General features: G+C 35.8%; 1 protein-coding gene across 1 annotated transcript in view; it reads left to right on the top strand.

Annotated features, from left to right (window-relative positions):
• The window catches only part of LOC140735200 (MOB kinase activator 1A), a 50,332-nt gene extending 38,179 nt beyond the window's left edge, over positions 1-12,153 (top strand). The window contains exons 5-6 of the mRNA XM_073059985.1: positions 346-509; positions 8,536-12,153. Of these exons, the coding sequence (XP_072916086.1) occupies positions 346-509; positions 8,536-8,613 (242 nt within the window). The 3' untranslated portion in view covers positions 8,614-12,153. The remainder of the gene's footprint in view (positions 1-345; positions 510-8,535) is intronic.
• The last annotated feature ends 1,155 nt before the right edge of the window (positions 12,154-13,308 follow it).

The following is a 13,308-nucleotide window of genomic DNA, read 5'->3' as shown; positions in this document are numbered from 1 at the left end:
TTACGCCCCGGTTCTCGTCCTTTGGATCTAAGAGCCATTTCTGTTTGCATATCTTCAAGAATTCACAATGAAATCTTAACGATAAGCCCGAGAAAGTAGCAAGAATCTTTTGGTGTAGGTAACAATAAGTTGAATAAGGGTGATCAAAGGTTAAAAAAAGTAAAGGTTATGGAGCGGATCTGAAACAGTACTCACTCCATGAGCGTCTCCCGCTGACCGTTCTTGAGTTCTGATGTCTCCTGAAATTGAAAATTTGCTTTTTTAAAAAAATGATTTCAAAAAAATGAGTCTAAAGGCTGTAAACTTTTTGATGGATTTTTGACTTGTTTTGTTTATTAATTTCAGGTGTACCCTTTCCTAAAAACTTCATGTCTGTGGCCAAGACCATTCTGAAACGGCTGTTCAGGGTCTATGCTCACATTTACCACCAGCATTTTGACTCTGTGATGCAGCTGCAGGAAGAGGCTCACCTCAACACCTCCTTCAAGCACTTCATCTTTTTTGTTCAGGTAAGATATTCTCTGTCGCTTGCAGGCACTTGGCAAAGCTACTTAAAGTTTTGCAATTTATTAATCTTTTTAAACCTCATTGATCTTTACATAGATGTACTTGGAGCCTAACTTCATCAGTGACACAAAAATATATTTTTGATTGAAGAACAATGTATGATTTCATTGTCCCGTACTTTTAGACACCTGGATTCTTTAGTCATAGTCATGGAGCCTTTCAGCACAAACGTCTTTGGCCATCTGGTATGTGCTGAACTATTATTCTGCCTAGTCCCATTGTCCCATGGTATGGATCCCATTGGCCATCCATACCTCTCATATATGTGCTTATGCAAATCCTCCTCCAATGTTGAATTCAAGCCTGTATCCACCACTTCCGCTGACAGCTCATTTCAAAGTTCAAAGTAAATTTATTATCAAATCAGGTATATGTCACCATATACTACCCTGAGATTAATTTTCTTGCAGACATTTGCAGGAAAATGAACTACAATAAATTTATGAAAAACTATACATAAAAATACTGACAAACATCCAGAGTGCAAAAATGAGCCAATTGTGCAAAGATATATATTTTTTAAAGTTGTTGAGTCCTTGAAAATGAGTCCATAGGTTGTGGAATCAGTTCAGAGTTGAGTGAAGTTGTGTATGCTGGTTCAGGAGCCTGATGTTGCAGAACTTTTTTTGAACCTGGTTCAAGAAAACTGGGTATTCCTTTCCCTCTTATGTTTATCGGAAATTTGTCAGTCTCCTTCTTTGAGTTTTTATACAATTTTTTTTTTGAAGGGAAGTGTCGTTGGCAACACTCCCAAGACACCACGTGTTATTCAAAGTTAACGATACTCATTATGTTGAGTGTCGTTTTAGTTTCCAATTATCTGGCATAATGTACAATTGCCATCTTGCTTGAGAAATGAGAAGTGGCATTTCCACTTTAGTGAATCCAAGAAAGGTCACAGAATTAAAGTAAAGCTGAAAAAGTTTAATCACCCTAACAGGTTTCTGTCCCCTTGAGGAGGTGCATCGTACTTTTACATTAAATTAACTGAGTTAAAGGAGCACTTAGAATTAATTAGTGGCTACGTCCTTTAAAAGCAAGACATTTATTTTGCAGTGTACAGCAGAACATAGCCAGAATTTCCAGATCTTAATTCACTTGCTGTTCATCTATCAATACTTTGGTCGTCTTAAAGGTGCATGCAATACTTCGGTAACACAGGAATGTGGTTTAGATGGTCGGGTTCCTGCTGCTGAACACCCTGTTGTTTGAGGCCTCTGTCAGTCAGGATCAATCACGGATAGGTATCGAGATGCACAAGCCTGGGCAGTGTGGCATGGAGAACAAGCTCCCCCTCTGATAAACCCAAAGGAACAGCGGAGACCAATACAGTTTAGAACCAGCAGCATCGCAGGAGTCGGCAGTCAGCGTTGAATTCAACGTAAACCTGCCTTAGGGACTTAAGCTCTGGATTTTTCCCTTGAGATTTACTCCTGAAGCGTTCCCCATGAGTGGGCTCGGCTGCACGGCAGCAGAGGTTTGAGATCAGAGTTTTTATTCTCTTAGGTGAGCTGACAAGCCCCATCTGCCCAAAGTAACTGGTTTTAAGGCGCCAGTAACCAGCCAATGCCCATTCTCCTGTCAGTAGAAATGCTTCTGCCAGGCTTGGTAGCTAAGCCACATGTGAAGGCCAGGAGTTGGACTTGGTTGTTGGAGGCTATTTGAGGTGCACACTATTGGGAGTATTTGATGGTAGTGGGAGCTTGTCCCCATTACCTGCCCCCAGCTATAACAACCTTAAGGAACCACAAAACCCTGTGCTTGAACATAATAAGGGAGCACCATGGAAGTTCTGTTTTAATTGGGGTGGACCGTTAAAGTAGCAGTTAGCATAATGCTATAGCAGTGCCAGCGTCCCAGGTTCAATTCCCGCTGCTATCTGTAAGGAGTTTGTATGTTCTCCCTGTGTCCTCATCGTTTCCTCTGGGTGCTCTGGTTTCCTCCCACATTACAAAGACATGCAGGTTAGTAGAGTAGAGCTACCAGGACTTGATGTTTCAATCCCAGTGATAAAGTCGGCACTCAATGTTGGCAGTGGCTTGGAGTGGTGACGAGGAGGGTAGCTACGTCATCGGGGTCATCAGGTGGGCACCCTCCTTCTTTGACGTTTTGTTGATAAGCCCACAACATCTCCAGAGGGCTCAACAGTGCCACCTGGCGTCCCAGATACATCCCCCCCCCCCTCAGTTCCGTACCCTCCTGACTTCATCTTGCAGCCCAGTTGTTGTCTTTCCTTTTAATCCAAATCCAATTGCTGCTTTCCTCTGCTGCATTTGACAAGAACTTGATTGCTTGTTGGAAGGAGACACCCCTCACCCCCACCTTCAATAGACTGGTCGTAGATGTAACAACAAGTCCCCTGCATCCCACTTCTACAGGGAAAATCTTGGTCTTCCAGCCGTTCTGAGCAGTTTCAGTTGCCAGTTCAGAGTACTTGGTCTTTTTCCCCTCATAAGTTTCTTCAACGCCATCTTCCCATGGTACTGCCAATTCCTTTTAAATCTTTTTATTAATTTTTAAGCAAACATAAATGAAACATGAATACAGAGAGCTTGAGAGTACATAGTTAATAGTTTAAATAGGCATTCAAATATATGATGATCAATATATATATAACCTCCCAAACTCATAGTATTTATGAACAAAAGAAATAAAAAAACAAACCCCCCCCCCCCCCCAAAAAAAGGGAAAAAAAACACTAACCAACATGGGCCATTGCATAATGTCAGATATATACAGTAGTGCCAATAACTCCGAACCTCCATCCAAATAATTAAGGATAATAAAAGTGAGGTTTAGGAAAAGACAATTTAACTCATATGAAAATGTTGAATAAATGGTCTCCAAATTTCTTCAAATTTAACTGAAGGATCAAAAACAACACTTCTAATTTTTTCTAAGCTCAAATAAGAGATAGTTTGAGAAAACCACTGAAATATAGTTGGAGGATTAATTTCTTTCCAATTCAATAGAATAGATCTTCTAGCCATTAATGTAACAAATGCAATCATCCGTTGAGATGAGGAGGATTAACGACTATTATCCGCCATTGGTAAACCGAAAATTGCAGTAATAGGATGCGGTTGGAAATTGATATTCAGAACTTTTGAAATAATACTGAAAATATCTTTCCAATAATTTTGCAAACAAGGGCAAGACCAAAACATGTGGGTCAATGAAGCTACTTCAGAATGCCATCTGTCACAGGTTGGATTAACATGAGAGTAAAATCGAGCAAGTTTATCCTTGGACATGTGAGCCCTATGTACAACCTTAAATTGTATTAGGGCATGTTTAGCACAAATAGAAGAGGAATTGACTAATTGTAAAATTTTCTCCCACTGCTCAGTGGGTATAAGACAATGAAGTTCTTTTTCCCATTCTTTCTTAATTTTTTCTGATACTTCTGACTGTATTTTCATGATCATGTTATAAATGACAGCTACTAAACCCTTTTGACAAGGATTCAGAGCTAAAATTCTTTCCGTAATGTCCAATGGACATAGTTTCGGAAAAGACTGTAACTCATTATACAAAAAATTTCTAACTTGCAAATATCTAAAAGAATGAGTTTTAGGTAAATTATATTTATTAGATAGCTGTTCAAAGGACATAAGGCTATCATCCAAAAACAGATCACGAAAACATGTTATACCTTTTGTTTTCCATAAAAGAAAAGCTTGATCCATAAAAGAGGGCCGAAAAAAAAGTTAAATATTATGGGGCTTGATAAAATGAACTTATTCAAACCAAAAAATTTACGAAATTGAAACCAAATTTGCAATGTATATTTGACTATAGGATTAGTTGTTTGTTTATTCAATTTAGATAAAGAAAAAGGAAGTGAAAATCCTAAAATTGAAAACAATGAAAAGTCTTGTACAGATTTACATTCCAAATTTACCCATTGTGGGCAAGCTGCTATAGTCGATTCTTGTGTCCAAAATATTAAATATCGTATATTAACTGCCCAATAGTAAAATCTCCTTCTTAGGCTTCTGTAAATATTTTTTGCCTAGTCTAGGATTTTTATTCTGCCACAGATAAGAAGATATTTTGGAGTCAATAATATCAAAAAAAGATTTAGGAATAAAAATTGGTAATGCTTGAAATAAGTATAAGAATTTGGGTAATACCATCATCTTAGTAGCATTAATTCGACCAACCAATGACAAAGATAATGGAGACCACCTGGTAGCAAGTTGCTTAATTTGGTCAATTAAAGGTAAAAAATTAACTTTAAATAAATCTTTGTTTTTTAGTAATTTTAATACCCAAATAAGTAAAATAATCTGCAACAACTTTAAATGGTACATGTTTATAAATTGGAACTTGCATATTTAATGGAAATAATTCGCTCTTATTAAAATTCAGTTTATAACCAGAAAAGTTACTAAACTGAGCAAGCAAGGACGAAATAGCAGGAATAGATCTCTCAGGGTCGGATATGTATAGTAACAAATCATCAGCATATAATGATAACTTATACGTCCCCTCCCCACGAGTAATACCCAAAATATTAGGTGATTCACGAATGGCTATAGCCAAAGGTTCCAAAGCAATGTCAAATAGTAAAGGACTTAAAGGACAGCCTTGCCTTGTACCACGGAATAACTGAAAAAAAATCTTTGATTATTGGTAAAGACCGAAGCCAAGGGTTTATATTATATTAATTTAATCCATGATATAAATTTTGAACTAAAATTAAAATGCTGCAATGTATTAAATAAATATGGCCATTCAACTCTATCAAATGCTTTTTCAGCATCTAAGGAAATGACACATTCTGGTAATCTGGGTGAAGGAGTATAAATAATATTAATTAATTTTCTAATGTTAAAAGATGAATAGCAGTTTTTAATAAATCCAGTCTGATCTTCAGAAATAATTCGAGGTAATATATTTTCTAATCTAGTAGCCAAAATTTTACTAAAAATCTTAAAATCCGTATTCAGCAAGGATATAGGCCGATAGGATGCACATTCAATAGGGTCTATCTTTTTTAAGAATTAAAGAAATAGAGGCTTCATAAAAAGATTGTGGCAATTTGCCTATAATTAACGCATCTTTAAAAATTTTACAAAGCCAAGGAGGAAGTATAGAGGAAAAGGATTTTTAAAATTCTGCAGTATAACCATCCGGACCAGGAGCTTTATCGGAATTCATTGAAAAAATAGCCTTTTTTATTTCATTTTCTGTAATAGGTGTATCTAGGAATACACTATCCTCTACTGTTAATTTTGGAATATTCAATTTTTAAAAAAATTCACCTATTATAGAAGAATCCTCAACAAATTCTGATTGATATAAGGAATTATAAAAATCTTGAAAGGCTTTATTTATCTCTTTATGGTCGATCGTTAGAGTGCCATCTTGTTTACGAATCCTAGTAATCTGTCGTTTAACCGAAGCAATTGTCAATTGATTAGCCAATAATTTACCAGACTTATCTCCATGTACATAAAACTGGGTTCTAGATTTAATTAACTGATTTTCAATCGAAGAGGATAATAACAAACTATGCTCCATTTGAAGTTCCACTCTTTCTTTATAAAGTTCTTTGCTGGGGGTCACTGAATAAATCTTATCAATTGCTTTGATTTTATCAACCAATGTTAATATTTTAGAATTAGTTCGTTTCCTAACTCCAGCAGAGTATGAAATACTCTGTCCACGAATAAATGCTTTAAAAATATCCCATAAAATTCCACTAGAGATCTCTGCTGTAGAATTTGTTGAGAAAAACAAATCAATTTGTTGTTTAATAAAATTAACAAAGTCTAAGTCCTGCAATAAAATAGAATTAAACCTCCAAGAATTAGCATTAATAGATGAATCCATTATCTTAATAGATAGCTTCAAAGGTGCATGGTCAGAAATGGTAATAGAGTCATATTTACAATCGATAACATCTGTAAGTAAATGGTGATCAATGAAAAAGTAATCAATTCTTGAATAATTATGATAAACATGAGAAAAGTATGAAAACTCTTTGTCATTGGGGTGTGAAAAATGCCAAATTTCAAAAATTGCTGAATTAGTCATAAAGGAATTAATAAGGGAGGCCGATTTATTCGGAAGAGCTTGGGTGGGCTTAGATCTATCCATCGAAGGGTTTAAACAACAGTTAAAATCCCCACCCATTATCAGCATGTACTGATTCAAATTGGGAAAGGATGTAAATAGACACTTAAAAAATTCAGGACAATCAGTGTTTGGAGCATAAACATTAACTAAAACAACTTCTGGATTAAAAAGTAGACCAGTAATAAGCAAAAATCTACCTTATGGGTCTGAAATTGTTTCATGGTGTATAAAGGAGGTTGAAGAATCTATAAAAATGGAAACGCCTCTTACTTTGGCTTGAGAATTCGAGTGATACTGTTGACCTTTCCAAAACCTAAAACAGCGTTGACTATCCACCTTCCTTACATGAGTCTCTTGTACAAAGATAACATTAGCATTCATTCTATGGACTACTTTGAATATTTTTTTCCATTTGATCGGATGATTTAAACCATTAGTATTCCAAGAAACAAAATTAATAGTCCTATCCATATTGACAATATTTATTACAATTAACACATAAGGTTTAAAAAAAAAAGATGAACTCATGAATCCGGAAGAGGGAAGTAAGTTCAAGGAGGAACCAGAAGTCATGACACTGCAACCATTTTTGTAGTTTCATATGAGCCCATGAAGTAAAACTAAGCATAAAGCAAGCAAAAAGAAAACTCCCCCTCCCTCCACCCTCAAAACCCCAGGAAAAAAGCCAAAAAGAGGCAAGCAAGCAATCTAACACTAAAATTACCCCCATGTCTCAAGATGGCAACTCAAACAAAAAAACAGTTGAATAAAAGATACAAACCACCCATATTATAAGAAAGGGTTGGTATAACAAAAATTAAAATATAAAATTAGTATTATATATATATATATATAAAACAAAAGGATTTAAAAAAAATTAAAACGATAAAACCCATAAATGGATAATATTGTATTAGTGTTTTAAAAGAAAGTCCTTAAACTTATTCAGACACATCAAAATGGATGTGACGTTCCAAGCACTAAGGTCTTTCGGGAAGAAGAAATGACATTTTATTTTTTTAAAAAATCTTAATATTTAAACGTTAAAAATATAAAAAAGTGTATACGAACTTAAAAAAAACCCTAATGAATTACTTTCAAAACTAACAGATTAATAATATGAAAAGAACAAACTCAGAATAAACCAAAAACGGACTTTTACCGTGTATAAGAAATACGTATAAGCCATCACGTAAAAAAGACATCATTTTATAAAAGATCCAAATCTATAAACTAATTATTACATTAGTCAACCCGTAGAAACAATAAAATGTTATTCTTCAAGGAATCTTTGAGCATCCGCTGGAGATTTGAACAGTCGATAAGTTCCATCTTTGAGAGTAACTCTCAAATGCGCTGTAAATAACAGCGCTTGCTTGTAGCCTTCCTGATGAATTTCCGACATAACTGATTTAAAAGTCATTCTTGCCCTTAAAACTTCGGGACTGTAGTCTTCCAGAATACGAGCAGCTTCTTCAAGAACTAAAATACTTGTTGTTTTTGTGAATCCAGTGTAAGTGCTTGAAGTTTTGCGTCAAATGTCTTTAAAATTTCATCGAACGTAGAAAGCTTTGCAGTTAATTTACTCTCCAGTTTTCCAAGTCTGTTGTCCATAAGATTCGCAATTGCTTCTAAAGTTATTGGTTCTTTCGTCTGTTTTGATTTCTTTGGTCTAGACATTTCAGCGAGTTGAAAATGATTCAAACAGTTGGAAAAAAAAATTTCATACGTTTAAACCCCTTTAGAATAGGTTAGTGTATTGAGAATTCAAGCTGTATTTAATATCTTTTCCTTACCTTACAAATAATCCTTGGGGTAGAAGTACAGAGGTGGGGATTACATGTTCATCTAATAATTCTCAATTTTTCTCCCATATTTCAGGAATTTAATCTGATTGACAGGAAAGAACTTGCTCCTCTTCAAGATCTAATTGAAAAACTTGGATCGAAAGACAGATGATTTCTCTCTTCTATTTTCCACATCAGCGTGATCTTAGTGCTTCTTTTTCTACCTTCAAGATCCCCATTTCTCTGCACATACACAGTATGACGTGTGATCATTGTGAGCATGCTCTGTGGAAAAATCCATAGTCTCTATTGTTGTTGAGTAGTACTATGATTTTTTTTGTGAATAACTTCAAAAATGCACGTTCAAAAGTTGTTGATTCTAGCCATACGTCACTGTTTTAGGGACCTTGCCTTTCAATGATATTTGAAAGGTTCAAGGTACACAAATATTGTATTTCATAAATGATATTGCAGTATTAGCTCTCTGCCCTTGGAAGCAATGAGTACATGCATACTCTGCATTTATCAAAATCAGACAGTGAAGCAAAGATATTTGGGAGAAGAGATTAATGCTGCATTAAATTTAATTAATTTGAATTCTTGGCTGATGGATTTGTAGTCTAGGTTTCCTGGTTGCACCTACCTCCAATTTTTTTTATATATACATATTAATTAGAGGGAAGATGGAAAACTAATGATTCTTGACCTAGAGCTAGAAACAAACTGGAACTTGTGCAGTTTGAATGTATGTTTTAAATGAGTTGGTTGGCAGTGTGACTGCGGGTTGCTCATGCTGCAAATAGGCAAGTTAATTGTAGACTAGTTAATTGTACACAGTCTCTAAATGTACTGTTTGAGTTTAAAAGACAGTAAATGGTTTTGTACTTTTATGTCCGTGTACACTTACTTCATGTTATGTGTTTGATTGGCCATTTTGAGTCACGTTTTTAGATGGTGAACCCTGTTAACATAAAGCCCTCGCTTTCTTACATGACTTTTTTTTTAAAACAGCTTAATCTTTGTTGTTCCGATTTGATCAATGCATCACCTTATGCAAGTTATTGGTTTGAAATTGATAGCAGATGTGTCTTTTGTTCAGTGAACAGTGTCACAATTTAATACAATACCACCTTGTTGAAGGCAAAGCACCACTAGTTAATCTCCCCACCTTCCCAAAGGAAAAAAAAGAACCCTATGGGTTATAGTGTTGAACTGTTAACCCACTGCCTACAATCAGCTGATGGCTGTATTGATCCACCTTGCTGTCTAAGCTTTCTTGCTGCTTTAGTTTATGGTGGCACATACTCCGGCTGATGAGGGTTTCCGGTCACCACTTTGTTTGGCTGTCTCGTATCTGCCGTCTTGGATTTCTAACACAGAGCATGTACAGTTGCATATTGTGAACACTGTGTTGCCTTTACTTCTAATGTTATTAGATGCACTTTGGGGACTGTGCCCAGTTGCCTTAACTAGACTACTTTTTTTCCCAAAACTTGGTTAGTCATGCTTTACTGTTGAAAGAAATGTTTTTAAAAGTTTTTACACATTGAGGTGAATAAAGGCAACTTTGCAGCATGTTGTAACTTTTTACTTGTGATTGCATTGTAGCAAATAGTTTTGGGGGAAAAGGGGAATAAAAAAAAACTAGCAATAATTAGCTTAAGATAAATGGCATTTTTTTATTCTAAGTAACATAGACTACTGAAAATGGCCACTTGTCAGATGTAAGGATCTTCATATTTTGCAGCAGACTCATAAGTAATTCTCTTGTGTGAGCAAGGGGGAAGTTTTTTGTTTTTTTGTTGTTTTGTGCAATGTTAAGCCTAGTGAAGGGGGAGGGGGAGGCAAGGAAATTTTTGGGATGAAATGTTTATCAGCCTGTTAATGTCAAGAAGCCTTTGACAGCTATCATGCATTTTCCTGGCAGATCCTCTTAATTGCATTCCCTGGATTATAAATGTTGATCAGATATCGTATTCATATTTTCACAAGGTAGATCTCCAGTTTGCATTTATCTCCACTATAGAGGGCTGTAATGATGCTCTTAAACAGCAGTTCCCAACCTTTTTTATGCCATGGACCAATACCATTAAGCAAGGGGTCCATGCACCCCTGGTTGGGAACCCCTGATCTAAAATAAGGGTAAGATTGGCACAGAATTTTGGCCAATCTGAAACAGAGTTGACTGCTACCAGAAGATAAAACCAGGATTGATGTTGGCAATGATGCTCTTGCAGTGAAGTAACCCAGAAATGCCTTTCAGGAGTAGTGACTGACTTCTCCAGGACTTCTGGTACAAGTCGGATTGATCTCGAGGAGAAAGCACATGTGGGAAAGTTGAACTGCTAACTTCAGAAACTGGGAACCAGTATCAGTTTTCATAGCACAGTGGATTCCTGTTAATTAGGACACATTGGGACTAGTACATTGTGGCCAATTAAATGGCTGCTACAATTAGCTGAAGTTTCATGGAAATAGTTAAAGGTATATATTTTTTTAAAAAGACGAACTGCCATATAACTGAGAAACAGTTGCTTTTAAACGAAATACAGAACAAATTAGCACACTACCAATACTTACTACAGTACTATAAAATTGTGTATTAGTTTTAAATTGTTAATGACAGGATTTCAGACAGTGTACACTGCAGTGTTCTTTTGATTGCCTGTGAATGAACAAAATCAAATCTTTTCTTGGCTCTGGAAAATTTTTTAAAGTCAAAATAGAAAACAAAACGATTGAAAATCGCTGGTTTTTGAATCGGCGCCCATCAGCCCAAATGGATAACATAACCCAAGCACATGCTACTGACGCTATTTTTAAAACTTCACATGGTGTAGCGTCTATTGGCAACACAAGTGCAGACGACTGATGCTAGTTAGAAACTGTTAGGCAACAGTCTCCTGTCCCAATTAAGTGGCATAATTAATCTCCCAAATAAACTAAGGGAATCCTGGCTATTTATTTGATAAGTATTTTTTAAGAGTTGTCCCAAATAAGTGGCTTCCCTGATTAACCAATGACCCAATTAACTGGAATCCACTGTATTTGGTTTCTAATGAAATTTGGGAGGTTTTATCATAAAACATGGGTTATCGGAATATCTGGGGGAGAGAACATTTAACAGTTCTTGTTGAGAGTATTTTGCTATGCCCCTCTGAGTTTCTTTTACTCGCCTGAGATATCTTGCAGAATGCAACACAATGAATTGACAGATTTTTGTGATGGAGATTACCAGATTCTGCTTTAGAAAATAACTAAGAAACGGACTTGTCCGCAGTTGAGAGAACAAGTCTTGTACTTTTTGAGATAAAATTTGAATTTTTTTTACTTTACAAATGTGGGCAATCCAAGATTGTATTTCTGACCCATGACCAAGATTCCCATGAGTTTTGAAGAGATTTCCACAGAGTATTCTTTTAACTCTTAAAACCTGAAGTTCTTGTCTTTCAGATCATGGGGTGGTGTATTTCTTATGCTAATATTTACATCTGAATTTGAAATACCATTGTTTTATGTTTTTGATATAAGATTTGATAATTGTCCTGTTAGAATTTTGGTACACTGTAATTTTTAAGACTTGCTTATCTCTTGGGAAGAGGGTAATTTTGTTAAAGAAGTTATGCACATCTGTTTGACCAGAGTTGCACTTACAGTATATAAGCCAAGGTTTGTTGCAAACTAAAGAACCAATAAATTTAAGTACAGCATATTCTAATTGTCATTTTATTACCTACTTGTGAATCAAAGGAGAAGTGTTCCAGTTTTGTCTTCGAAATGCTTTTTAAAATGATTTGTAGGGGAATAAATATCTCGCCTGAAGCTGGAGCACACTTGGTCTTCACACGTTAACTAACAAAGCTAGTCTGGTTTGCATGAGTTTAAGAAATCTGATAGATTATGAGTGTTGAAGCAAAGCAATCCAAATTTCTAGTTGTGACTTCAAAATACATTTTTAAGAATAATTCATAAGGAAATAAATATCTCTTAACATGTTAACTAGCACAGCTACAGTGGCTTGCACCAATTTAACAAATCTGTTAGATTTTGAGTCTTGAAGTAAGAAATCCAGACTTAACATCTCTGAAGTCTAATTACGCTAAATTTAAGCCAGAAACTGTTCAGTGTGGTATTGTCAAATCTGCACCAAAATGCATACTGCTTGATCCTCCCTGCAGGAAATGATGGGGATGTTATAATTTTAAATCAAACCCACTCTTTTAGAAAGGTTTCTGTTTAATGGTTTGGCATTTAGCCTGTGTAGCCATTTAAAGTTTTGCATTCCAAAGAAGGCAGGAATGAGAACTGCAAAATAACATTCTGTTACAGCAAAGTGTGTATTTAAATGTTAACTACCTGCCGGTAAATAATCAGATTAAAATAGACATCTTATTTTGTATAGTTTTTCCACCATCAGGTATGTCCATTTTAAGGTGGATTAACCTGTCTAATGCCCCTAAGTAAAGAAACACATCTTTTACAGTGTCACAGCCAAATATGAATAGGGAGCTGTGTTATCATGTGACCAGGCCTGCCACAAATGAATTCTGCAGATCTTCCAACACGTCATTCATGTATCAAGTGACCCTGTGGGCATGCCTTTTTCCAACTGATTTAAAATAGGAACAGTCCTGCTCTAAGGCATCCAGATACAGGAGGCAGGATGCGATCTGGCAACAATCCATGTTATGAAGGCTATGGCATGCATCTGTATGCGTAAAGGAACGCTTGGTCCTGGGCAGATAATTTGTCCATTTTTAAATGAAATTCAGACTTTCAGTAGGAAAGGATCAAGTTCGAGTTGCTTCCAAAAAAAATTACGCTTGTATGAAGCTGCACGTTGTGTCCAAGTTCTGTGGCTACTCTT

The sequence above is a fragment of the Hemitrygon akajei genome, chromosome 1 (assembly GCF_048418815.1).
Source record: "Hemitrygon akajei chromosome 1, sHemAka1.3, whole genome shotgun sequence".
In the NCBI taxonomy this organism is placed as follows: domain Eukaryota; kingdom Metazoa; phylum Chordata; class Chondrichthyes; order Myliobatiformes; family Dasyatidae; genus Hemitrygon; species Hemitrygon akajei.
The sequence above is the reverse complement of the archived record's forward strand: the minus strand, read 5'-3'. Positions and strand labels throughout refer to the sequence as shown.